Source organism: Macaca thibetana, chromosome 10 (assembly GCF_024542745.1).
Source record: "Macaca thibetana thibetana isolate TM-01 chromosome 10, ASM2454274v1, whole genome shotgun sequence".
NCBI lineage: Eukaryota > Metazoa > Chordata > Mammalia > Primates > Cercopithecidae > Macaca > Macaca thibetana.
Genome location: NC_065587.1, coordinates 31,932,930 through 31,960,564, shown reverse-complemented (window position 1 = coordinate 31,960,564; position 27,635 = coordinate 31,932,930). Strand labels below are relative to the sequence as shown.

Sequence of the window (27,635 nt, the reverse complement as noted above, 5' to 3'; positions counted from 1 at the left end):
GGTGGGGGCAGGTGACTCTCTAGGCCCTCCCTCGGAGCCCCCCCAATGCCCAGGCCTCCTGTCCTGGCACCCACAGGGCACAGGAGAAGCTCCTGCCTCAAGGGCCACCTTCAAAGTCACAGGTGCCCCCATCCCTCAGCTGCCAGCTCTGAATCAGCAACCGAGGGCACAGTTAAGAGGAGGTGGGCACAGTGGGCACATTCCCGAGTGGGCATCCTTGACCCTACGTGTTCGGCTGAAATCTCTGAACAGAAGCTCACGTCTCACTCGCGTGGAGGGTCATTTTGGGCCTCTTCTTCTTGTCATGAGCAAGGATTACTGACAGCACTGGTTTTCACTGTATCCCTCCCCACATTGATCAAATTATGTGAATGTTTACCCTTTGAAGAATGCAGGATATGAGAACTCAAACAGAGAACTCCGTTCAGACCAGCTAAAGTAAGAAAATGCCCGAGCAAAATGAGACAGGCACCAAAGCCTCCAGATCACAGGGATAGAGAGTACCCAAAGACAGGGACCTGCAGACACCTTCTTCAGGCCACTCATGGCCCAGCAGGGGTGGGGACAGACAGGAACATGGTGCAGCGACCAACTCACACCATGGCTGGCCACAGGTGGTCAGAGGTGCTGGCCCCAGAAGTCAGGGGACCAGCTCACAGGACCTGCGGGTAGGGGGCTGGAACCACTCAACTTACCACTACATTAAAAGACCCAGAGGTTGGGTGTGGTGGGTCATGTGTGCAATCCCAGCACTCTGGAGGCCAAGGTGGACAGACTGCTTGAGCCCAGGAGTTCAAGACCAGCCTGGGCAATATAGCTTGTCCGCATCTATACAAACTAAAAAAATCACTGGGGCATGGTTGTATGCACCTGTAGTCCTGGCTACTCGGGAGGCTGAGGAAGGAGGATTGCGTGAGCCTAGGAGTTTGAGGCTGCAGTAAGCTGCACTCCAGTCTGGGAAACAGAGTGAGACCCTGTCTCTAAAACAAACAAAACAAAACAAACAAAAAATCCATTTTCCACGTGATCCCAGCAGCTCTACTCTCTGTGCTTTTTGGTGTGCAAACATTTTCCAAAGAGGCATAATAACTACTGCAGGATTAGCCTAATCACAGGGCAGGCTTTCTTGTTCAGAACTGGAGTGGGGGGAGGAAGCAGAAACAAAAGCATTAATTCAGGCCCACGAAGCCCAGGCTTAAAGAGCAATCCATCTGCCTCTTGAGCTTGAAGGCCTGCTCTCCAGAGGGAATACTCACACAAAGTGAGAGTCTCATGGGAGGCACCTGGCCCCTTGGAGGTCCTGCCAGCCCAGGAAATACCAGATGGGCCGCCAAGCTGCGGACGCCCCAGGGAGGCAGCACAGGGCTGGGGGTAGTACGAAGTCCTCCTTCCCTGGCTTGCCTGGGACCCCGCCAGCCCCACCCAACCCCTCAGGGGCAGATGCTGGGCCAGAGCCTCTGTGTGCTGGCCTTGTAACAAATGCCACCGAAAGCCCTATCTTGTCATGTCTTAGCCACAGGGATGCACACCAAGAGTGGCAGGGGCTTTGCAGTCTGGTAACAAGCCCCAGGAGGACAGCTGGTCTCCCTATTGCTGAACACAAGGACATCCCGTCACACCAGTGGTATGTGCCACTTAAATTAAATTTTCTCCCAAATGGCTGTGGTTCTTCCCAAGATAAAATTTATCTTCTTCCCTCTTGAGCTTAGGAAGAGAGAAAAATGATCGCAGTACCTGGCTGGCTTCCGGACTTCCTAAGGGTCAAATGAAAGCTCTTTCCATGACACACTGACAGGCAGCCTTAAACCAGCCCAAGTTATAAAAACACTCTGGCTCTCAGAGCCCCAGGAGTGCGAGGACAGACAGCAGCAGGCTGGTGCAGCAGCCTCAGAGGGTGGACAGGCCTGGCTTGCTGCAGCCCCTCCCCTGGGGGCCAGTGTGTGGGCTGGGAAGCCCCTGAGCCAGCCTGGCAGCTGCAGAAGAGGCTAACCCCATGCTCCGTAAACCCCCATGGGGACCTGGGCAGGGGCTACAGAGTCAGAAGCAGGAACAGGCAGCCCCTGGTTGTTTCCGGGAGGCAGTACCTCTGTTATCGGACCTGAGAGAAGGCTGCGTCTCATTCACGCCCTCTGCCCCGTCCCAGTGTTGCCAGCTCAGAGCCCTGCTTCGCCGAAAGCGGACCTACAGACACAGCAAGAGGGAGGACTAGAATAGAGTGACCACAATCCCTGTATTGGGGTTAGGGCACCTGAGCTCCAAAGCCTAGCACTGAGAGAGAAGACGAAGCCCAGGGCCATGGGCGTGCAAGAGACAGAGACAAGGCACACTGTCGGGGCCCAAGTCCCTGCTGGGTGCAGAGGCTTCCCGGTGGAGGCAGCCCTCCAAGTCAGGGAGTGGCAGGAAGATTGTACGGCTATGGGACTGGAGTTGGAGCTCAGCTCCTTGGCCCCGCTCGGTTGCCAGGCCCCTCTGGGCCTCGGGCTCCTCTTGGCTGCACTTGGACCCCAACCCCCAGTGCCTGCTTCTGTAAAGGAGCTCCCGGAGTAGGCTCACCGTCCTTGCCTTCCACATTCCTCCACCTGCCGGGGGCTTGCTCTGTGGAATAGAAGGTTTGGTTTGCAAGGTTGCATGCCCCCTCTGAGCCTTGTCATTTGGGGTCACGTGCCCCTCCGCACCCCTTCCTCCCTGCAGTGGCCACTGTTCCCAGAGGGGCTCCACTGCCTGCCCAGGGGTTGCTGTACCTCCCCAGAACCCTCCTCTCTTCTTCAACCTGTCTTGCAGTTCCAGAGAAGGAAATACACAAGGCCAGCAGAAAAGGCAAACAGGCTAGGCAGAAGGCAGGCGTCTGCATGGCACAGAAAGAGCATGAACCGACCTGGAGTCCTTCCCAGGGTCCCCACCAAGACTGAGAGGACAGCCCCCTGCGCTGGGGCATGGCTGTGGGAGTGGGGCAGCCAGAATGTCCCCCGCCCCACCCCAGTGCACTCAAGGATCCTGCTCACCCACCCACAAGCTCACATTGCTTTTACAGGAGTTTTCTGCACGTCTTCCTCACCCTCCTGGATTACAAACCCGGTGCTCAGCCCACTCTGCCCGACAGGTATGGCCCCATTTTGCTAGCATATGGCTGTTTAGTGAAGGGCGCTGTTTAATTCTGTCTCCCCTTGACTGAGTTTGGACACGATCCCCCTACCTCTGCCATCTGTCCAGCCCTGGGCTCCCCAAGACCTGGATGCAAACAAAGGAGGAAAGGGGCTGCCAACTTGGGGCCCGAGGTGCACTGTGATGCCTGGGTGGCCTCTCTGGGGCAAAAGTGGCATGGTACAACCTTGCAGGCTGGGTCCCAGGCCCCACTGTGGGCACCACTCGCCAGATCTGGAGCTCCCAGCAGTGGGCCCCACGTGGACGTGCGCTGAAAGGAGTTCCCGGAAGCCTGTGCCTGTAGTGGAGAGGGACGAAGGAGGCCTTGTGCACGCTGCAGAGCCCACCGAGGGCCTGGGGCCAGGGAGCCAGGGCGCCTCCTTGGTGGAGAAGCCAACCAGGGGACACAGTGCCCAATGCAGGAGGGGCACTGGGATGCCGGGCACCCTGAGTTGCCCACCTGGCCTCCTGGACAGGACCAGGTAGAAATGTCCCACCCGACTACGGGAGCCACTCAGGGGCCAGGGGAGCAGCCCTGGGGTCCATATTAATTTCAGCTCCATTTTAAAGGCGAGTTAAAATAAACATGGGGAATATTTATAAGGCAAATAAATCTGGCAGAAACAGCCCCTCCAAGTGTGAGTGGAGGCCTCCCCTCAGCCCCAGCCCAAGCTGATAAAATACAGAAATGCTACTGTAGACCCTCCGGGCTTATTTTGACTGCGGCAGAGGAATGTAACATGTAAACACTGACTCCCATATTACACTGTTACAACTTGCATTAACAGCGCCGGACAAAAGCCGCATTTTCACAGAAGCATCGTACAGGGATATATCTCCAGCTTAATTTTTAAAAAAACCATTTCCTCACATAAATCATGCTCAGAATGAAACGGGTGACTGATACATTGCAAACACTTTTTTCTTAAACAATAACATACCTAGATTCCTTCTAAACGAAAGAGCTTTAAAAAAAATCTTCTAAATGTTTTTTTTCTGAAGAAAATAAACACTGCAGTTTCTTTCCCGAACAAAATATCTGGGGCCGCGTCTTCCCGGCCGAGCTGGCTGCTCCCAGCACAGGGTTGCAGAGGAGCGCTCCCCAAGCCCCAGCCACCTTGCTAGGGAGGCTGCAGGGCCAGGGCACCCAGAGTACCGGGCCCCCTCCCCAGCCCCAAGGGGCAGCCTCTGAGGGGGCCAGGCGTGACCAGGGTGGCCAAAGTGCTGGGCTGCAGTGACCGGCCCTGAAGACTCCAGTACATCGAGGGGCCTGGCAGACATCTTGGGGCTGCCAGACGTCCAAGGCCATTTCCCTGCAGGTCCAGCAGGCAAAGCATCCTGCAGCGGCTGGAGGGCATCCAGACTCCACCCAGAGAAGCCAACAGGAAAGATAACCAGAGCCACGGGCAGGACTCAGGACGCCGAGTTGGAACAGCGCCTCGAGATGGTCACCGGGGCCCGGGCAGCCCATCTCCACCACGCAGGCAGGACTCAGGACGCCAAGTGAGAACAGCGCCTCAAGATGGGCACCGGGGCCCGGGCAGCCCGTCTCCACCACGCAGGCAGGACTCAGGACGCCAAGTGAGAACAGCGCCTCGAGATGGGCACCAGGGCCTGGGCAGCCCATCTCCACCACGTGGGCAGGACTCAGGACGCCGAGTGAGAACAGTGCCTCGAGATGGGCACCGGGGCCTGGGCAGCCCGTCTCCACCACGCGGGCAGGACTCAGGATGCCGAGTGAGAACAGTGCCTCGAGATGGGCACCGGGGCCCGGGCAGCCCATCTCAACCACACTGCAGAAGAAGAGCAGCCAGCCCAAGGAAGTAAAAGAAAATCCGACTTGTGGACGCCCATAAGGAAAATACAGGGCTTTAAAAAAAAAAAAAATCTTGGGGATGGGGCAGGTCTTTCTGAACATGCAATAAATCAAAAAGCCGTTAAGTGTAAAAGATTTAAGTTACATTTAAAAAACGTTAAACCATTTGTACATCACACAAGTTAAAAGACACTAGAAGCTGAGAAAATCTGCACCACAAGCGACAGAGGATCACATCCCTAATACGCAAACCAACTGGAGGGTAAGAAGAGATAAGAGAAGAGAAAAGCCAGACGGGAAAGTGGGCAAGGACCATGCTGGCGATTATGAGGCTGTGAAACGAGGCTTTTCACGTAAATATGTGAAAAGACCACCGATCACAGCAAATGCAAACAGAGTCAGATCATGTGTAACCCGGCAGATAGTCAAAGATCAAACAACAGTCTGGGCGCGGTAGCTCACGCCTGTAATCCCAGCACTTTGAGAGGCCAGGGTGATCACTTGAGCCCAGGAGTTCAAGACTAGCCTGGGCCACATAGCGAGTCCTTGCTTTAAAAAAAATAATCATTAGCTGGGCGTGGTGGCGGGCACCTGCAATCCCAGCTACTCAGGAGGCTGAGGCAGGAGAATTGCTTGAATCCAGGAGTTCGAGGCTGCAGCGAGCCATGATTTCACCACTGCACTCCAGCCTGGGCAACAGAGCAAGATCCTGTCTCAAAGATTAAAAAAAAAACAAACAGATAACCCAGAAATTATGGCATAACAGGAAAAAGTGATCAGTGCGACAACAGAAAAACTTAAAACTTCTGCAGGAAATAATATCACCAAGTCCAAAGACAAAACACGATCAGGGGTCCAATGGAAGGCAGCAGGCAGTCGATGGAAACCAGCACAAGCTTGGCACAGTCTCAGGAGAGTGTGGGTGCACCGTGGGCAGCAGTGACCGCTGCCCAGGCCAGGGGTATGGGAGGAGAGGCTCCTTTCTGTTTTGTGTCTTATCAAAAAGCTGATGCCTGAGTTACCAAGGACGGGAAGCGGGAAATGTACACACGGAACCAGCCTGTCAGCACAAAGTGTTAAGATTGAAGGGCAGCTCCCCTTGTACCGAGCTTTTCTACTTCTAGGAAAGATGTAAAGTGTATAAGACCACCTCACAGCCACTAGGATGGCCACTGTCAAAAAAACAGAACACATCAAGTTCAACAGAGTTTAAAGGAAAAAATAAAAATTAAAGAAAGAAAGAAAAACAGAAAACAACATGCACTGGCGAGGATGTGGGGACCCCGGAGACCTCCCGTACTGCTGCTGAGAATGTAAGATGGCGTGGGCACTGTGGGAAACAGGATGGAGGTTGCTCAAGACCATATGATCCAGCAATCCCACTTCTGGGTTTGCACCCAAAAGAACTGAAAGGTCTCCAAGAGGTATCTGCACGTCTGTGTTCATTACTCACAGCACTATTCACAACAGCCAAGAAGCAGAGGCAACTTGGGTGTCCACTGACAGATGAATGGATAGACAGAAGGTGGTATGCCTGTGCATATGGATAGCGGTGATGGTTTCAGATATGGATAGCGGTGATGGTTTCACGACATTATTAACATATTTAATACCATTGAACTGTACACTTAAACATGGTTACAGTGGGGCGGGCGTGGTGGCTCACGCCTGTAATCCCAGCACTTTGGAAGGCCAAGGCAGGTGGATCACCTGAGATCAGGAGTTTGAGACCAGCCTGGCCAACAAAGTGACACCCTGTCTCTACTAAAAATACAAAAAAATTAGCCAGGTGTGGTGGCAGACGCCTGTAGACCCTGCTACTCAGAGGGCTGAGACAGGAGAATCGCTTGAACCCGGGAGGCGGAGGTTGCAGTGAGCCGAGATTGCACCACTGCACTCCAGTCTGGGTGACAAAGTGATACTCTGTTTCACACACAAAAAAAGTTAAAATGGTAAATTTTATACTATGTCTGTTTTATCACAATGAATAATTGGGAAAATGGGTCAGAAGCACTTCTGATGGTAAACAGATGCACCTTGAAGGTTTTCACTGCAGCATTGATAATGATGAAGAAGAGAAACTACTGAGATGCTCATTAACACGAGAAAGGTCAAAGGAATTACACTACATCCATTCAAGGGAATCCAGTCCTGACCCCACACAAAGATGCCCTGCTAAGTGTGAAACAATGACAAGCAGAGCACGTGACACACCACTCACACACACACACCACACACATCTGCACGCACACCATGCACATTCGGGCACACACAGAGGTGGAAACCCTTTTCCACTGGTATTTTCTCCTGGGGAAGGCTCGAGACTGCTATTGACCAAGCCTCTGCCGCCCTCTGGTGGCCTCTCTGGTCCCTGCCAGCATGAAGTCTCTACACCCCACACACAGGCAGGAGCTGCCTGGACCTGGGACCTCGGGATGGCCCCCTCTGTGGGCATCGGAATGCACTTAGTGACTCTGCACATGCTCCCATGGGGAGTGAGAGCCATTCTCACACTGCTAGCCTCCCTTCCACAACCAAGATGTTGTTTCTGAGGCCTTTGGAGTCTTTGCTAGATTTCAGGGAAACCCAATGTACAAACCGGAAGACAGTGCAGGTGTTAGTTGAGGGCTGGGATAGGGATTGCTGGCTCTCCCCTCCTTAATGTTCTCCCTGATGTCCTTGATGGAAACCACTGGAACCCCAGGGCTCCTGGGAACCCCATTTGACAACCACTGACCTAGATAACAAACAGCTGACACCCTTTATACGGCATTCTTGTTATTACCTCCAAGGCAGCCACAGGACAAAGTACATCAACAGCCCTGCAGAGGGGCACAAGTCACAGGCATATTGTCTCGTTTTGAGACAAGGTCTCACTCTCCCAGGCTGAGCGCGGTGGTGCAATCACAGCTCACTACAGCCTGAACCTCCTGGGTTCAAGCAATCCTCCCACCTAGCCTCCCAAGTAGCTGGGACTACATGGTGCACAGTACTAAGCTTGGTTAATATTTTCAGATTTTTGTAGGTTGGGCGTGGTGGCTCACGCCTGTAATCCCAGCACTTTGGGAGGCTGAGGTGGGCGGATCACCTGAGGTCAGGAGTTTGATACCAGCCTGGCCAACATGGTGAAACCCCATCTCTACTAAAAATACAAAAATTAGCTGGATGTGGTGGCGGGCCCTGTAATTTCAGCTACTCTGGAGGCTGAGGCAGGAGAATCACTTGAGCCCGGGACGCGAGGGTTGCAGTGAGCCGAGACTACACCACTGCACTCCAGTCTGGGCGACAGAGTGAGACTCCGTCTAAAAAAACAAAAACAAAAACAAAAAACAACAGATTTTTGTAGAGTCAAGGTCTCACTATATTGCACAGGTTGATGCTGATCTCGAACTCCTGGCCTCGAGCAATCCTCCTGCCTCAGTCTCCCAAAGTGCTAGGCTAACAAGCATGAGCCACCGTGCCTGGCCACAAACAACAGGCCTTTTTTCCTTTTTTGGGTAAACCAGAAAGAAAGTTCCAGGAGCCAAAGACCAGCACAGGCTCTCAGGGCCCAGTGCTCACTCTGGTGAACAAAAAGAGGACCCCATCACGCATGCGGCAGGCCTTACGTTTTTCCAGGGGATTCCTTCAGCCAGAAGATGTCATCACTTGTGATTCCATATTCCAAGGCACCTTCGATCTGTCAAGACAGAAATGACCCCTGGGACAAGAGCTCCATTTGGCCTGTCCTGGGGCTTCCTTAAAGAGGATGCCAGCTTTGCAGAATCAACCAGAGCTGTCCTAGGGCACACATGCACGGGGCTTCCCTGATGCCAGTCCTTGTGTGCAGGCTGTGGCCTCTCTGGGGCTGCAGGTGGCCTGTCTGCATCTAAGCTGCTGTGCTCCAGGGCCCGCTGCCCTCGCAGGGTACCTTTCCCCTCTGTTCCCCAGGACCCTCCCCTTGACCCTGGTTCAGAGCAGGATACAGGGCCTGAGGTGGGTACAGCAACTGCAGGGGCCATACAGGCAGACAGCTGGGCCCCCTCAAGTCTGCCTGGGTTCTGGACAGACACACCAAACAGACGGGTATGCAGCCCCAGGGAGCAACACCTGGGTTCTGGGTGGTCCAAACTCAGAGAGGGGAAGTGGGGAGAGAACAGGTCAGCAAACCAGGGCCAGCAGAGCTCAGGTGTATCTGCGTGGCAGGCGTGGCCTGCAGAGCCAGCCAGAGGAGAGGAGGCACAGGGGGTAAGTGCCACAGGCTGAGGTGGGCAGGGCCTGAGGGGCAGCTCTGAGGGCACCTGGCTCAGCCAGGACAGACTTCACACTCTCAAGGGCTGGCCCGGGTGGGCTCTGAGCCCGGAAATCAGACAGGTCATCTGAAGAGGGGTGGCCAAGCAGGTGGGAGGCCCAGGGTGAACATCCCCTTAGCGGCCATGAGAACAAGATGTGCTGGTGGAGGAAACGGATCTCAAACAGTTTACGCTTCCAATTGGCAAAAAAAATAAAGTCAGGAATTTCTCAGGTTTGCTCAAGGAAAACCGAAAGGTCTGGCAATCAAAGGGACTAAAACGCAAGCAAGCCTTGGCAGACACCCTGGGAGGGCGTGGCGGGGAGGGCGGACAGGCTCTGAGCTGCCTGCCTCCTAAGGACCAGGAGCGCCTGCTGGATCCCCTATGAGCCCAAAGAGCCGTCAGCAGCTGCCTGTGAGGTGCAGAGCAGGGCCGGGCCAGGCCAGGGCTCCCGTGCAGGGCTCCCTGGTACGGATGCACGTGCAGCTCTGCCTGGGGCCTCAGAGAAGCCCAATGACCACTGGGCTGCTGGAAGCTGGCTGTGGCCTTCTTTAAGCACAACCACCATGAGCCCAGCTGCCGGGAGAGGGGATCACCTGGACCCTGTCTGCGGCAGTTGCCTTGAACAATCTCACAGTGTCATCCTACAGAGCCACGCAGCCCTGAGCCCCACCTCTGTGCATAAGCAACCTGCCCCCGCTAGAGGCTGCTGTGGCTGCTTGGCAGCCAGAGAAGTCCCGTGGCCTCTAAGGACTGGGAGTGCTTGTGCTCCTTGGGGCCCCTCCTTTCCCTGTTCCCATAGTAAGCAGAGGACGAAGTGGAAGCTGGGGTCATGTCCAAGAAGCGGCAGAACCTCCCCTTGCTCCACCTCCACTGGACTGCCCCTGGGTCTAAGTCAGAGGTGGTGTGGCCTCCAGGCTGAGAGACCCGTGGTCTTCAAAAGCTTGGCTGCAGCCTACTTAGAGGCTTGGAGCAGGCGGCACACGGTTCCCTGGGAGGCCCATGAGGGCTGGTCTCAGCCAAACCTCTCTGCCCACCCCCAGCCGGTTTGCTTTCCCTGCCACAGCTGCCCCCCAACCCCTCACCCTGGGGCCCCTTCCTCAACTCTGACCCCACAACACACAAGACTGGGCCAGGAGTTATTCACCTCTCTGTTAAAGACAGTGATAAAACTGGCAAGAACCGTGAAATTCAGAATTATGGAAATTAACCACAGGCTTGCAGCAACACAGGGAACATTTAAAGTCAGGAAAAACAGCTGAAGCTGAGTGAGAATGGGAGCTCCAGGGTGTTTTAACTCACTCTGGTCCCACTCCCACCTCAGCGGCAGCCTGAACAGTGACGTGTCAGAGAAAGCAGAACCCAGCTGGGGTCTTTCAAAGCCCCTCCCAAAGAAGAGTCAGAGTCAGCATCTGACCCTGACAGGGGTTCCCGAGAAGACCCCTCAAAAGGGTCATCTTTATCCGACTTCACTGGAGCTCAGCCAGGGTTAAAAGCCTTTCTCTGGGGGGCATTTGTCTGAGGTTTTCATCTCACAGCTGCCTGAGGGGATAGGTAACAGTTGGAGCCAACAACAGACTGCCCAAAAAAGCTTCAAAGGAAAAGCCAAGGAATGAGATGTCCACTGGAGCTTTGAAAGGTTCCAGCATATTCCTGGGAACCTAGGCCGGGCACACACACGGCACTGTGCACACATCAGGAAGGACCAAGGAGGCCCTGAGCCCTCACCTCCAGATGACCTTGATCTCTGCACAGGCAGGAAGTGAGGGCTAGGGCAGAGCTGCCTGCTGTCTGCTGAGTGCGGAAGGCATCCCCTCCAAACGCTCATGGAGCCCTCAGCAAAGACCGGGAGAGTGCTTAGTTTAGGGAAATCTCCATGCAGTTCTTAGCTGACCACTAAGCTAACCAAGTAGAGACTTCAGTGGCCTCATACAACAAAGAATAAGAGTCGACAAAGTCAGTTCCGAAAAGTCACCAAATAAGCAGCTGTAACAACAGAATCCTGGGGCAGAGGGAGAATCTGGTTTCCAAAGTTACCACATTAAATTATTTGAAATGTTCGGCTTTCAATTAAAAAAATTACAAGATACGTGAAGAAACAAGAAACCATGACCCTTACACACTGCTGGAAGGAATGTAAAATGCAGTCATTGTGGAAAACAGTCTGAGGTTCCTTGAAAGGTTCAACATAAAGCTACCACATGGCCCGATAGTTCTGCTCCTAAGTGTAACCCAAGAGAAGTGAAAACTGAAGTCCACCAAAAAACTTCTTTGCAGATGTTCACAGCAGCACTATTCACAATAGCTAAAAAGTGGAAATAACACGTGTTCATCAACAAGCAAGTGGATTAACAAAATGTGGTCTATCTATACAATGGAATAGTATCCAGCCATAAAAAGGAATGATACTGACACACACTACAGTGTAGGTGAACCTGGAGGTTGTTATGCTCAGTGAAGTAAGCCAGTCACTAAGGGACACACACGTACGATTCCAGTTACATGAGAAGGACTAATGTGTACGATTCCACTTACACGAGGTGCCTAGTGTTGTCAAATTCATAGAGACAGAAAGTAGGTGGTGGTTGCTAGGGGCTGGGGGAGGAGGCGCTGGGGAGTTAGGTTTAATGGGAATAGAGTTTCAGTTCAGGGATGATGGAAGGAGTGCTGGCAATGGATGGTGGTGACTGATGGCCACACAGCTCTGTGAATGTACTAAAAACCACTGAATTGTACCCTATAAAAGGCTAAATTTTATAGCCTGTGAATTTTATTTCAAACTTTTTTTAAACTGGGGGAGGAGAAGGAGGAAGATGAAGAATGAGGCTTATATTCTGAATGTGCCAACATTCTGAGGCTGAAGGGAAAAGGGGGAATCAGCAATGGAGACTTAGGAAGCAGGATGCTGGGGTAGAAGGGGACAGATCCAGCGGGGCAGAGGGAGAGCAGAACGAGAGCTGTCCTGAGGATCTGGCAGCTTGGAGGCCACTGGGGACCCCACATTTCAGCTGTGTGGATTCAAGAGCATTGGAAAGCAGAAAGTGATGACAGTGAGTATAGGGGGAAAGGGTGTGCAAGCCGCTGCCGTGGAAGCACGCGTGTAAAAGCACATCCCTCAGAGAGACCGGGGACGGGCCAGTGCAGCAGGGATGCTGTGCTCTAGGGACACTCACATGTGTGGGGTACCTCGGTCGCCCTCCAGTAGCAATGATGATGTGGTCAGCTGATAGCAGAATCTGAGAAGAAAAAGAGAAAGCCATGGGTCAGACAGGTGCATGGTGGTCACTTACCGGAGGGCCTGAGCACTACAGACCTTGGCCAGCAGTTCCCATAGCCCCTGCCCTGCAGTGTGGACCCTCGGCCAGCAGTTCAGAGGCCCTGTGGAGCTGGAATCCCATCAACGGTCAGCCAGGCAGAAGGGGGACAGGCAGAGAGGAGAGGGAGATGTTCTAACACCAAGCACTTCAAGGCACCCTCAAATCCCCAAATAATCCTGCAAAGAGGGTGTGGCCACCAACCCTGTTGCCATATCACTCTGAGCAGCAGCTCAGTAAACTATTTGATCATGTTAAAGACAAGTGCCCAGAAAGAAGCCACCTTGTCGATTCCAGCAGCACGTGTTACTGAGAACAGCACCCAGGCCAAACACAGCTGCAGTTGGTGCCCAAGGTCTGCAGAAGAGTCCATAAGGAGCCACACAAGTAAGTCAGATGCTCACCTCTTTCCCACCTTTGGCAACGCCGCAAACCGTGTGCTCGTCAACAAAGCTGGCTTTGATGTTAAAGTACTTGACTTTTCTGAAAGATAAAGATAAGATTTTCAGACATTTCCTCTGCAAATTAAACGTCACCAATTGTATCAAATAGGGAGCACTGGTAAAAGGGAGTTCCAGCCTCCAGCAAGGCCTGGTGCTGTGGCTCAAGTGGACCAAGAAGTAAGCAGCAACCACACTGAGAAGCACGGAAGGGTTGTGTGGGCACCTCGCCTGTCCCCCAGGGATCCCAGGGACATGTTAACCACATGTGTCAAAGCAGGGACAGAAGCCAGCTCAGCACAGTCCGGAGAGGCCATGTACACCCCTGGTGTGCAGCGAGAGGTGGGTGGACCTCTCTTGGGGACAGTCCTCATCACCCAGACATGTTCCAGCAGGGAGCTGTGGTGCCCACCAGATGGTGTCACCTTCTGCCTTCAGGGGTGTGGTAACACCAAGAGAATGGGCATGACAAGCCTGGCAAAACGGTGGCTGGGAGCATGGTGCACAGAAATAAAACAACCCATGCTTTCTTTTTTTTTTTTTTTTTCTGAGACAAAGTCTCACTCCGTCACCTAGGCTGGAGTGCGGTGGCATGATCTTGGCTCACTGCAACCTCCACCTCCCGGGTTCAAGTCATTCTCTTGCCTCAGCTCTTGCCTCAGCCTCCCGAGAAGCTGGGATTACAGGCTTGCGCCACCACGCCTGGCTAATTTTTGTATTTTTAGCAGAGATGGGGTTTCGCCATGTTGGCCAGGCTGGTCTTGAACTCCTGACCTCAAGTGATCCACCCACCTAAGTCTCCCAAAGTGCTAGGATTACAGCGTAAGCCACCGAGCCCCACCCTTTTTTTTTTTTTTTTTTTTTTAGAGACAGATTCTCACTCTGTCACCCAGGCTGGAGTGCAGTGGCACGATCATAGCTCACAGCAGCCTCGTCTCAAGTAACTGGAACTATAGGCATGGGCAACCACACCTGGCTAGTTAATTTTATTTTTTGTAGGGACATGTAGCAACAAAACTATGTTGCTTAGGCTGGTCTGCAACTCCTGGGCTCAAGTGATCCTCCCACCTCAGCCTCCCAAAATGCTAGGATTACAGGCATGAGCCACCGCACCCGACCGACACTTTCTAATGACAAAAGGACCGTGCAGCAGAAAGGGTTCTGGGAAGGCTCCGCCTCCTGCTTGAGCCTGCCTTCTCCCCACCAGCAAGCCTGCGCCTCCATGGGCTGTCTGAGGTGCATGAAGTTCCCATAGCAAGAGCCCTTCAATCACCTCAACGGCCAGGAAGCAGCCGTGGGACACAGCCACGCAATGCTCATGACAGCACTTTTCAGAAGAGTGAAAAAGCAGAAACAGCCCAGGTGCACCCCAGCCTCCTTCTGCTGGTGGCTCCGGAGCAGGCAGTGGGCTGGGCCTGTTTGATGCCCGCCCAGGAGCTGCCCAGGGCAGGGAGGAAGGAGGGCAGAGCCTGCTGCCCCCAGGAAACTGCACCGGGGGACACACAGCCCCACAGAGCAAAGCAGAAACTCCACAGCACAATGTAGCTTAGCTCCCTGGATAGCGGGAGAGCTCGTGAAGCCCAGGTGGAGGGCAAGCAGTTGGCTTCCTGGCTTCTCTTTCCTGGATTTAGCGGGCACAAAACTGCTGCCTGCTGTGAAGCCCCAGGAAGAACCCGCCTGGGGCCAAGCAAATGGTGCATGAGGAGAGCCACTAGACCTCTGCAGGACCACTGTCCCCTCCACAGCCCATGGGGCACAGGCAGTGCCACAGCCCCGGGAGAAAGGCTGGGCCTGAGGTGGTACCAGTTTCAGGCATCTGCTGTGCTGGCAGCTGAGCCCCAGGAGAAGGTTGCAGGCCCAGGGAGCATCAGCCTCTGTGCTGGAGATCCCCCAGGAGCTGAAAGGAACAGTGACCAAGTAGGGACATTTGCTCCAGCGGAAAGCACCAGGCCCCTGCACCCACACCCAAGGAGCTGGAGGTGTGCAGTAAGACGGGGGTTCACAGGGTAGGGGCTTGCCACTGGGATGGCCCTCACCGCTTATTAGCCCCAGGCCCAGTCGTGTCCACGCTCTCTGGCCTGAGGCCTCCCAGCCCCAAGCGCCTCCTCCCTGTGCAGCCCTGGACTCTGGCCATTCTGCCAATGTGGCCTCACTCGTTCCTTGGCAGCACCTCCAGGCTGTGCTCAGCATCAAAGGGCAGTCTCCCCTTCCCCTGCAGTCACTCCCATCTGCTCCTTGTCCTCATCCCCACCCCTGAGCAGGACCTGAATCCCCAGAGCCTGCCAGGGCGTGCTCTGCACAGTAAGTAAGTGTGTGTCCAGGCACGAAACGCCCGAGAGAAGGTCCAGAGGGTGGCCCACTCCCCAAGAGAGCTTCAGTACCTGTCCTGCAGCTGGACACGGTGGCCCCAGTTCAAGGACTTCACGTGATTTTGAACAGCTTCTGCCATCTTCCTCCTGTGAAGACACAAAACAAAATGTAAAAGTCACAACACAGCTGTTAGCTGCAGGGTCTCACAGTGGACTATTAGATTCAAATGGTACATTCATAGAAATATCAAAACACAAGAGTGCTTTGAGAGGTGGCAAAACGTGACATCCATCCCTACGCGCCACCGCCTGTCCCAGGCTTGGGGCTATGGACCTTTGGACTCACAGAAAACAGGGGCTCTGACCCACAGCTATCCAGATGCAGCTGTTCTGTGCCCCAAAGGCTACTCACAGCAGGCAGAGCCTATCTGAGCCACTGTGGGTGTGGCTGGGCCACGTGGTCCCCTTCCCAAAAGAACTCAGCTGAAGCGGCCTCCCACTCCGCATTCCAGGCCTTGGAGATGGACTGTTCTTGGTGGGGCTGTGCTGGGCACGGTTGCAGCATCCCTGGGCTCCCCACAGAAGGGGATCAAACGCTTCCCCAGTGACAACCAAAACTGTCTCCAGATATTCCCAAATGTCTGCAGCAGACAGCGCAGAGTCGCCCCTGGCTGAGAAACCCATCCTACGGCGCACTCCCCATGAGGGTTCATGGAGGATAAGCCCCCTCTTCCTCTTCCACCCAAGAATAGAAGAAAAGTACCAGAATGCCACGGCGCCAGGTCCTTACCAGTCATGCGGCACGGGCTGGGCCACCTCCCAGCCGTAGTGGGGGGCATCTTGGATCAGGCCTCCCAGCAGTGCCGCCTGGTGCATCAGCTTCTTGGGGATACAGCCCACGTTGACGCAGGTGCCGCCGAGGCCCCACCGGGTGCCTGGGACGTGGAAAGAGCACATTTGAATTTATGTTCAGGTGACTGCTAAAGGCTTCCCTGTTCTTCTAGAGTGTTTGGAATTCCTTTAAGTTGCTTTGTAACTCTAACAGGGCCCAGTTGACATGCCACATGAATCTGCTCTCTATAACTGTACTCAAAAATAAAAAGTTGTTTTTGTTTTTTTTTATTATTTGTTTATTTGAGACAGAGTTTCACTCTTGTTGCCCAGGCTGGAGTGCAACGGCGTGATCTCCGTTCACCCCAACCTCCGCCTCCCAGGTTCAAGCTATTCTCCTGCCTCAGCCTCCTGAATAGCTGGGATTACAGGCATGCACCACCATGCCCGGCTAATTTTGTATTTTTAGTAGAGATGGTGTTTCTCCATGTTGGTCAGGCTGGTCTCGAACTCCCGACCTCAGGTGATCCACCCACCTCGGCTTCCCAAAGTGCTAGGATTACACATGTAAGCCACCATGCCTGGCCTATTTCTATTTTTAATTTAAAAAAAAAAAAAATTTAGGCCGGTGTAGTGGCTCACGCCTGTAATCCCAGCACTTTGAGACGCCGAGGCGTGCAGATCACCTGAGGTCAGGAGTTAAAAAACAGCCTGGCCAACTAAATTGAAACCCTGTCTCTACTAAAAATACAAAAATTAGCTGGGTGTGGTGGCATGCACCTGTAGTCCCAGCTATTCAGGAGGCTGAGGCACGAGAATCACTTGAACCCAGGTAACAGAGGTTGGCAGTGAACCGAGATTGCAACACTGCACTCCAGCCTGGGCAACAGAGCGAGACTCTGTCTCAAAAAAAAAAAAAAAAAAAAAATTAGAGACAAGTTCTCACTCTGTCGCCCAGGCTGGAGTACAGTGGTGTAATCAGAGGTCACTGCAGCCTCAAACTCCTGGGCTCAAGTGATCAAGGTCTGCCTTGGCTTCCCAAAGTGCTGTGAGTACAGGCATGAGCCACTGCACCTGGCCAGAGTCATTCTTGATAATGATGAAGAACTTTAAAGTAATGTTGAGTGAAACAGGACACTGTCCAGAGACCATGGACAGCAGGGCTGAAGGACTTTGGTGTCAGTTGCCCTCTGTACAGCAACTGGGCCCACCTCCCGCCTCCTTTCCCAGGATACCCAGCTCCCATAGGGTGCTGCCTACCTTGGGGAGAAGGTTCCACGTAGTCCACCACGGCCACCTTCCTTCCCAGCTGAGCGGCTGGAAGGACAAGGAGAGCAGCAGGTGAGCATGGGGAGCTGGCTCAGGACTCAAGAACAGGCACTCCTTGGGGCCTGTGAGGTCCAGAAGAGTGTGGGCAGGGCCTGGGCCTGTGGCTGCCCACACGGTGGCTAAGCTGCACGATGCTAGGGACCCCTGATCTGCCTCTGCACTCTGGCCCGCTGAGCTGCGCTGCCTGCTGGCTCTGCACTGAGCCTCTTGCTGCCACTGCCCACCCAGCTGCGCTGCCCACACACAGGAGCCCTCAGACCTCTCAGGGCCTTCAGCCTTTGTACCATCCATGCCTCACAGTGCTGGCATCAGCCCCACCTGCCCCTGCATGTTCACCATAAGCCCAGCGCCCACCCAAGCATCCCTGGGTGGCATCCTCCAGGTAGCCACCCCACTGGGAACGGCTCCTGACTCAGAGGCTCTCCCTTGTCCCTTCCCAGCCCAGCCAGAGCCCCCTAGGTGGGTATTTGCTGCCTCACTGTCAGGACCAGGACACCAAAGCTCAGGAGAAGTGACGCAGCAGCCCCAGGGTAGGCCAGCCCCAGAGCAGGAGCCCAGTCCTGACTCCAAACCACACTTCCTGTGGCAGAGCCACCCAGCTGCCGTCCCAGCCATCGGCGGGGCCACCCAGGGCCACATGTTCTGAGGCCAACACAGAAACCATTAGCCAGGACCGGGCACAGTGGCTCACACCTGTTATCCCGGCACTTTGGGAGGCTGAGACAGGTGTATCACTTGAGGTCAGGAGTTCAAGACCAGCCTGTCCAACATGGTGAAACCTGTCTCCACTAAAAATAAAAATTTAAAAACTGGCTGGGTGTGGTGGTGCAAGCCTGTAGTCCCAGCTACCCAGGAGGCTGAGGCATGAGAATCGTTCAAGCCCAGGAGGCAGCAGCTGCAGTGAGCCAAGATCATGCCACTGCACTCTAGCCTGGGCGACAAAGCAAGACTCTGTCTCAAAAAAGAAAGAAAGAAAAGAAAACATTAGCCAGGGCTAATTTCAAGCTTCCATTTGGCCGGGCTTGGGCACTGCATCAGCAAACTTCAGGCCTTGGACTTGACTGCCTCCCAGGGCACACATAAATCTCATGAACCCTACAATGCCACGGGATGTGTTTGATTCATGGCTATTAGAAAGCAAGATTAGGGCCGGGCGCGGTGGCTCAAGCCTGTAATCCCAGCACTTTGGGAGGCCGAGACGGGCGGATCATGAGGTCAGGAGATTGAGACCATCCTGGCTGACACGGTGAAACCCCATCTCTACTAAAAAAAATACAAAAACTTAGCCGGGCGAGGTGGCGGGCGCCTGTAGTCCCAGCTACTTGGGAGGCTGAGGCAGGAGAATGGCGTAAACCCGGGAGGCAGAGCTTGCAGTGAGCTGAGATCCGGCCAGTGCACTCCAGCCTGGGCGACAGAGCGAGACTCCGTCTCAAAAAAAAAAAAGAAAGCAAGATTAGAACAAAGTTTTGTAAGAGTTCATTTTAAAAATCCATTTTGCTTGGCTAGGTGCGGTGGCTCACGCCTGTAATCCCAGCACTTTGGGAGGCCGAGGTGGGCAGATCACGAGGTCAGGAGATCGAGACCATCCTGGCTAACACGGTAAAAACCTGTCTCTACTAAAAAACACAAAAACAAAATTAGTCAGGCATGATGGCAGGCGCCTGTAGTCCCAGCTATTCGGGAGGCTGAAGTAGGAGAATGGCGTGAACCCGGGAGGCGGAGCTTGCAGTGAGCTGAGATCGTACCACTGCACTCCAGCCTGGGCGACAGAGGGAGACTCCGTCTGGAAAAAAAAAAAAAAAAAAATCCATTTTGCTCACTGAATGAATAATGGGATTCCCATGCTCAATTTAAAAGCTCAGGCCAAGGGGATGCTTCAAAAAGCTACTGTCACCTGGGCACAGTGGCTCATGCCTGTAATCCCAACCCTTTGGGAGGCCAAGTGAGGCGGATCACCTGAGGTCAGGAGCTCGAGACCAGCCTGGCCAACACGGTGAAGCCCCGCCTCTACTAAAAATACAAAAATTATCCGGGCATGGTGGCAGGCTCCTGCAGTCCCACTTACTCAAGAGGCTGAGGCAGGAAAATTGCTTGAACCCAGGAAGCGGAGGTTGCAGTGAGCTGAGATTGTGCCACTGTACTCCAGACTGGGTGACACAGTGAGACTCTGTATCAAAAAAAAAAAAAAAGGTTATGTCCACAAGGCGCAGTGGCTCACGCCTGTAATCTCAACACTTTGGGAGGCCACGGCAGGCAGACTGCTTGAGCCCAGGAGTCTGAGACCAGCCTGGGCAATACAGCAAAACCCTGTCTCTACAAAAAATACAAAAATTAGCCGGGCGTGGTGACATGCGCCTGTGGTCCCAGCTGCTCAGGAGGCTAAGGTGGGAGGATGGCTTGAGCTTGGGAGGTGGAGGCTGCAGTGAGCCAAGATTGTGCCACTGCTCTCCAGCCTGGGTGACAGAGCAAGACTCCATCCCAGAAAACAAACAAACAAACAAAAAAAGCCAGTGTGCAACTCCCACATCTGACCATGACGGAGCAGGGCCCAGATTTACCCTCCCCCTGAAGCCACCCAAAACCCAGGTAAAATGCATGAAACGGCGGGCTTTCAGGTACTCGATGTCAGGCAACAAAGGACCTGAGGGAGAGGAAACAAACATGGTGAACGCTGGGGAGTCTCCAGGACCCAGCACTGCAGGCCAGGGGAGACCCAGGAGAGTCCAGCGCAGGAGAGGGTTGAGAGCTGGGGGAGACTGAGGCAGCCAGAGGTCATGCATAGGAGACAGTGAGGAGGGGGCTGCCTAGAGAATCTGGGAGATCTGATCGACGCATGTGTCTTGGGAAACTACCTGAAACCAGACAGAACCACCTGGAAGGACTGGCGGGGACGGTGCCTGTTCCCAGAAGCTGGACTGGGAAAAGCATGTAATTCTTATGGCACTGGGTAATGCTTCAGTAGTTGAGAATCATTAGCCCTAGACTGGGCCCTGCTCCATACCCACCTAACAAATCTTTTTTTTTTTTTTTTTTTTTTTTTTTTGAGACGGAGTCTCGCTCTGTCACCCAGGCTGGAGTGCTGTGGCCGGATCTCAGCTCACTGCAAGCTCCGCCTCCCGGGTTCCCGCCATTCTCCTGCCTCAGCCTCCTGAGTAGCTGGGACTACAGGCGCCCGCCACCTCACCCGGCTAGTTTTTTTGTATTTTTTAGTAGAGACAAGGTTTCACCGTGTTAGCCAGGATGGTCTCGATCTCCTGACCTCGTGATCCGCCCGTCTCGGCCTCCCAAAGTGCTGGGATTACAGGCTTGAGCCACTGCGCCCGGCCACAAATCTTTTGCAGAAGACCCAAAAGGATCAAACTGACTCTTAATAATGGCATCAGCAGAGCTCAATAATAATATTTCTAGAAATACAAAAAATGCCCCGAATCCAACAAGGTAAATTCAAGTGTCTGGCATTCAACCATAAATTATCAGTCACACAAAGCAGCAGGAAAATACACCTATAAAGGGGGGGCAAAAAATTAGTCAATGGAGACTCACTAGGAACTGACACAGATGCCAGAATTAGCAGAAAAGATCAATGAAACAGGTATTCTAACTATTCCATATTTTTTTCTTTTCATTTCTTTGGTCGGACGCCTCACTTCTGTGCCCCATCTCCACCCTGTCACATACGATAAACTATCTGTTCATGTGTCTGTCTCGGTAACTAAACTGCAGAACTCTGTGAGTCAGGGGATTTGTCCTGGTTTGTCTTTGCTGTTCCAGGTCCTGGCCCAGAGCTTGGACCACATTAAGTATTCAAATGGTCTGTTGAAGAAATTAGCATGTCAAAAACAAACCTTTCTCACAGAACAATGTTCCTCCTTGAGTGTTCAAGATTCCAGACCTCTGGGTCCCTTTTTCCCTATTTACTCCCTACCAAAAGTTCTCTCTCCTTTGACTCCGGGGTGGTTCTGTAAACCTCTTATGCAACCCAACTTGCACTATACGGCAGCTACTTCTCACAGTCACAGACTTTTGGCGTGGGAAGGATCTTTTTTTCTTTTTCTTGAGATGGAGTCTCGCTCTGTCTCCCAGACTAAAGTGCAATGGTGCGATCTCGGCTCACTGCAACCTCCGCCTCCCGGGTTCAAGCGATTCTCCTGCCTCAGCCTCCTGAGTAGCTGGGATTACAGGTGCGCACCACCATGCCTGGCCGATTTTTTTGTATTTTTAGTAGAGATGGGGTTTCACCATGTTAGTCAGGCTGGTCTTAAACTGCTGACCTCGTGATCCGCCCACCTTGGCCTCCCAAAGTGCTGGGATTACAGGTGTGAGCCACCATGCCTGGCCAGGAAGGATATTATATGCAATTTGTTCTACCTACTTACCTGAAGTTTGCATCTCCTTTATAACATCCTCACCAAGCGCTCACCTATGCCTGGTACCTTTGTCTGGGAATGTACTGCCTTCCAAAGCGGTCACTGAATTTTGGGAACTCTCCCAGCATAAAATTCCTCCTCATATTAATTGGAAATGTTTTCCTGTAACTCTTTTTTTTTTTTTGAGACGGAGTCTCGCTCTGTCGCCCGGGCTGGAGTGCAGTGGCCGGATCTCAGCTCACTGCAAGCTCCGCCTCCCGGGTTCACGCCATTCTCCTGCCTCAGCCTCCCGAGTAGCTGGGACTACAGGCGCCCACCACCGCGCCCGGCTAATTTTTTGTATTTTTTTTAGTAGAGACGGGGTTTCACCGTGTTAACCAGGATGGTCTCGATCTCCTGACCTCATGATCTGCCTGTCTCGGCCTCCCAAAGTGCTGGGATTACAGGCTTGAGCCGTCGCGCCCGGCCTAGTTTTTTATGTATTTTTAGTAGAGACGGGGTTTCACCGTGTTCGCCAGGATGGTCTCGATCTCCTGACCTTGTGATCTGCCCGTCTTGGCCTCCCAAAGTGCTGGGATTACAGGCTTGAGCCACCGCGCCCGGCCTTTGCCCGGCTAGTTTTTTTTGTATTTTTAGTAGAGATGGGGTTTCACTGTGTTAGCCAGGATGGTCTCGATCTCCTGACCTCGTGATCCGCCCGTCTCGGCCTCCCAAAGTGCTGGGATTACAGGCTTGAGCCACCGTGCCCGGCCTTCCTGTAACTCTTAACTATCTCCCCCCACCCGCCACATGCCCACTCTTCAAAATTTAAAACAATTTATATTCTTTCTTTCCCCTTAAGTTTTCTCTTTTTGAATTCCTTCAGTGATGAGTTTCAAGGATAGATTCCTTCAACTAGGATAGTTTAGGTGACTTCTCTCCAAATGACCCACCTTCTCCAAAGTTCAGAAGGGATTTCCAATGCTCCCAGTAGGAAGTCTGAGGCCCTAGAAATGGGCAGCTCTGGACCTGCCCTGGCTCCAGGCTGTGTCAGCCTTGAACTCGGTCGCAATCAAACATCTGACCTATAGAAGTTAACAGCAGGCCGGGCGTGGTAACTCATGCCTGTAATCCCAGCACTTTGGGAAGCTGAGGCGGAGAGATCACCTGAGGTAAGGAGTTTGAGACCAGCCTGACCAACACAGTGAAAGTCATCTCTACTAAAAATACAAAATTAGCTGGGTGTGGTGGTGGGTGCCTGTAATCCCAGCTACTCGGGAGGCTGAGGCAGGAGAATTGCTTGAACCCAGGAGGCAAAAGTTGCAGTGAGACGAGATGGCACCACTGCATGCTAGCCTGGGCAACAAGAGTGAAACTATGTCTCAAAAAAAAAAGTTTCAGCATTCACTGAAATCCCTGAGGCTGTGTTTTTTTTTTTTTTTTTTTTCCAAATCTTGTGGACTTCTGAGTGGTACAACTGCAGCTGCCTTGCCTGGTAACTTGGGTACCTGGTTTGTGGGTCCAAGTGTAGGCCATTCGGGTAGATTTGATTTTTTTTTTTTTAATTTAAAAAAAGGCTTTTTTTTTTTCTTTTAAAAAGACAGGGTCTCGCCGGGCGCGGTGGCTCACGCCTATAATCCCAGCACTTTGGGAGGCCGAGGCGGGTGGATCACAAGGTCAGGAGATCGAGACCATCCTGGCTAACACAGTGAAACCCCGTCTCTACTAAAAATACAAAAAAATTAGCCAGGCGTAGTGGCAGGAGCCTGTAGTCCCAGCTACTCGGGAGGCTGAGGCAGGAGAATGGCGTGAACCCGGGAGGCGGAGCTTGCAGTGAGCCAAGATCGCGCCACTGCACTCCAGCCTGGGCGGCAGAGCGAGACTCCGTCTCAAAAAAAAAAAAAAAAAGAGAAAAAGACAGGGTCTCACTTTGTCGCCCAGGCACTGGTGTGCAGCAGTGCGATCGCAGCTTGCTGACACCTTGACCTCCTGGGCTCAAGTGATCCTCCCAGCTCAGCCTCCCAAAGTGCTAGGACCACAGGCACACACCACGGCCAGCCCTCAGTGGTTTTCATGGATGAGTGTATCCCCAGACCCTCCGAAGGGGAGGATACTGCCTTATCTCTCTCCTTCTTCCACCAAGAGGGCCACACCTGGCCTTTCAACCTTGATCCAAGTGAGGTTGAAAAGCAAACAGGGCATTCATCTTCACCCTTTATAGCCACATAGCCACGTCTCCTGCCTACAAGCAGCTTCCACTACCCCTCGCACCCCAAGGCCCGGCCTTATCAGCCGCAGCATCTTCACCTGGCCTTTCACACTGAAGCAGAAGGAGTGACGGTTTACTTTCAGCTGCACGGTCTCCATCATACCCGTAGACCCAAAGGCCGAGCTTCCCCTCCGACCCTTCTCCTCAGCTCACTGCCCCACTAGCCATTCTGCATGTTCAAACAGCGCAGGCGCAACACGGAAGATATAACCAAAGGCTCAAGCTGGATTGTAGAGATGAAAACTACAACACAGGAGATGAAAAATACACTGGATGGGATTAACGGCAGGTCAGATGTTGCAGAATCTTTTATTGATGGGTTTGAAAACATAGGAATAGAAACTGTCCAAAATGAAATGCAGAGCGTGTGGGGAAAAGAAAGAGATCAGCTTGTTACTGTGTCTATATAGAAAGAAGTAGACATAAGAGACTCCATTTTGTTCTGTATTTGAGATGCTGTTAATCTGTGACCCTACCCCCAACCTTGTCCTTGCAAGAGACATGTGTTGTGGTAACTCAAGGTTTAATGGATTTTGGGCGTGCAGGGTGTGTCTTTGTTCCTAGAAAAGCTAGGTATTGTCCAAGGTTTATCCCCATGTGATAGGATGAAACAATGTTGCTAAAAGGTTTATCTCAAGGCACAGGATTTTCCTTTAAACTTATTCATGTCACAGAGATCCTTGTTCTTATGTCTTACTGCTAATTTCCTCCCTAAAAACGATCCTATTGTCCTGCCACTCCCTTATCTTTAAGATGGTAAAGATAATTATCTATAAATACTAAGGGAACTCAGAGGCGGGTGCCGGCGTGGGTCCTCTGTAAGCTGAGCGCCGGTCCCCTGGGCCCCGCTTTTCTTTCTCTATACTTTGTCTCTGTGTCTTATTTCTTTTCTCAAGTCTCTCGTTCCACCTAACGAGAAACACCCACAGGTGTGGAGGGGCAGGCCACCCCTTCAGAGCGAAAATTGGTTCTAATGAAAAGAGCATCAGTAGGTTGTGGGGAATCTTCATGCAGCCTAATATACATGGAATTAAAAGTCCCCACATGTGAGGGGAAGAGGGAGGAACAGAACAATTATTTGATAAAATAATGGTCAAAAATTTTCACAACTTCATGAAAACTAAAAATTCATAGAACCAAGAAGTTCAACAAACTCCAGCAAAAAAAATAAAAATAACAGAATGACATCAAGGCACACCATAAGTAAAAACCATTGCTCAAGACCAATGAAAAGAGAAAATCCTAAAAGCAACCAAGATGCACCACAGAGAAACTAAGATAAAAACAGTAGCAGATTTCTCACTGGAAACAATGCAAACCAGAAATCAGAGGGGCAAAATTTTTAAAGTACTGAAAAAAAAAGGAGGTCCGGGCACGGTGGCTCACACCTGTAATCCCAGCACTTTGGGAGGCCAAGGCGGGCGGGTCATGAGGTCAGGAGATCAAGACCATCCTGGCTAACACGGTGAAACCCCGTCTCTACTAAAATCACAAAAAATCAGCTGGGTGTGGTGGCAGGCAACTGTAGTCCCAGCTACTCAGGAGGCTGAGGCAGGAGAATGGCGTGAACCCAGGAGGCGGAGCTTGCAGTGAGCCGAGATCGCGCCACTGCCCTCCAGCCTGGGCAACAGAGCAAGACTCCATCTCAAAAAAAGGAAAAACAAAAACAAAAACAAAACAACAACAACAAAAAAAAAGAAGGCAAAATAAAGATGTTTTCAGACATACAAAAGCTGAAAGAATTCATTACCCCCAGAGCCACATTACAAGAAATGCTAAAGGATGCCCTTAAGGTAGAAGAAAAATACCAGATGGAAATGTGGGTCCTCACAAAGGAATGAAGAGCACAGAAATACATGGGTGAGTATGTGAGATTTTCTCACATGTATATTTTAAACAAAAATAATAATGATGTATTGTGGATTTATAACATATAACAGTAAAATGCATGATATAATAACATAGAATGAAGGTTAGGAGGGGTAGAATAGATGTATGCTTTTTTAAGAGTAGATTGACAAGTTAAGGTACATGCCATAATCCCTAAAGCAACTCAAAATAAATCAAAGACCTAACTGTAAGAGCTTGAACTATAAAATGCTTAGAAGAAACCACAGGTGTAAATCTTTGTGACCTTGGATTTCTTAGCCATGATACCAAAATCATAAGCAACAAAGGAAAAAAAACAGATAAATTGGACTTCATCAAAATTTAAAACTTTTGTGGCACGAAGGATACCATCAAGAAAGTGAAAAGAGGCCAGGCACGGTGGCTCATGCCTGTAATACCATGACTCTGGGAGGCCAAGGTAGGAGCATCACCTGAGGTCAGGAGTTCAAGACCAGCCTGGCTAACATGGTGAAACCCCAATCTCTACTAAAAGTACAAAAATTAGTCGGATGTAGTGGTGTGTGCCTGTGGTCCCAGCTACTTGGGAGGCTGAGGCAGGAGAATCACTTGAGCCTGGGAGGCAGAGGTTGCAGTGAGCCGAGATCATGCCACTGCACTCCAGCTAGGGTGGCAGATCGAGACTCCATGTCAAAAAACAAAACAACGGTCGCCCACGCCTGTTAATCCCAACACTTTGGGAGGCCAAGGTGGGCGGATCACTTGAGGTCAAGAGTTCAAGACCAGCCTGGCCAGTATGGTGAAACCCCGTCTCTACTAAAAATACAGGTGGTGGTGCACACCTGTAATCCCAGCTACTCGGGAGGCTGAGGTGGGAGAATTGCTTGAGCCGGAGAGGTAGAGGTTGCAGTGAGCCAAGATGGCGCCACTGCACTCCAGCCTGGGCAACACAGTAAGACCCTGTTTCAAACACACACACACACACACACACACACACACACACACACACAAACAGCTGAAATGTCCAGAACAGACCCATCCATGGATATAGGAAGTAGATTAGTGGTTGCCGGGGCAGGGAGAGGGGGGAAGAGAGTGACTGCTAATGGGTATAGGGTATTTTGGGGAGAAACTAAAATGTTCTTGAATAACACAAGTTTGAACTGTGCAGGTCCATTCATACATGAATTTTTTTCAATAAATATAATCCTTGACTGGGCCCAGTGGCTCCCACCTGTAATCCCAGCACTTTGGAAGGCCAAGGTGGGCGGATCACCTGAGGTCAGGAGTTCGAGACCAGCCTGGCCAACATGGTGAAACCCCATCTCTACTAAAAATATAAAAATTAGCTGGGTGTGGTGGCAGGCACCTGTAATCCCAGCTACTCGGGGGGCTGAGGCAAGAGAATTGCTTGAATCTGGGAGGCGGAGGTTGCAGTGAGCTAAGATTGTGCCATTGCATTCCAGCCTGGGTGACAAGAGCAAAACTCCATCTCAAAAAAATATATATATTGTCTCTCCATATCAGCAAGTTCCAAATCTGTAACCAAACTTGGGTTGAAAACACAGTATTCAGCTGGGCGTGGTGGCTCATGACTGTAATCCAGCACTTTGGAAGGCTGAGGCAGATGGATCACTTGAGCTCAGGAATTCAAGACCAGCCTGGGCACCATAGCAAACCCCATCTCCACCAAAAAAATACAAAAAGTAGCTAGGTATGGT

The 27,635-nt window shown here is 52.1% G+C and overlaps 2 protein-coding genes across 4 annotated transcripts in view; one reads left to right on the top strand and one right to left on the bottom strand.

The window, feature by feature from the left end:
- Positions 1 to 27,635, top strand: part of RANBP1 (RAN binding protein 1) — a 290,326-nt gene that overhangs the window by 52,171 nt on the left and 210,520 nt on the right. The gene's annotated exons all lie outside the window — the stretch shown is intronic.
- The window catches only part of TXNRD2 (thioredoxin reductase 2), a 68,665-nt gene that overhangs the window by 27,119 nt on the left and 13,911 nt on the right, over positions 1 to 27,635 (bottom strand). For all 3 annotated transcript variants that reach the window (XM_050746167.1, XM_050746166.1, XM_050746168.1), the window contains exons 3-8: positions 17,383 to 17,439; positions 16,082 to 16,226; positions 15,364 to 15,438; positions 12,947 to 13,025; positions 12,402 to 12,464; positions 8,566 to 8,636 (exon numbers count right to left, since the gene is read on the bottom strand). In XM_050746167.1, coding sequence (XP_050602124.1) covers positions 8,566 to 8,636; positions 12,402 to 12,464; positions 12,947 to 13,025; positions 15,364 to 15,438; positions 16,082 to 16,226; positions 17,383 to 17,439 — 490 coding nt within the window. The remainder of the gene's footprint in view (positions 1 to 8,565; positions 8,637 to 12,401; positions 12,465 to 12,946; positions 13,026 to 15,363; positions 15,439 to 16,081; positions 16,227 to 17,382; positions 17,440 to 27,635) is intronic.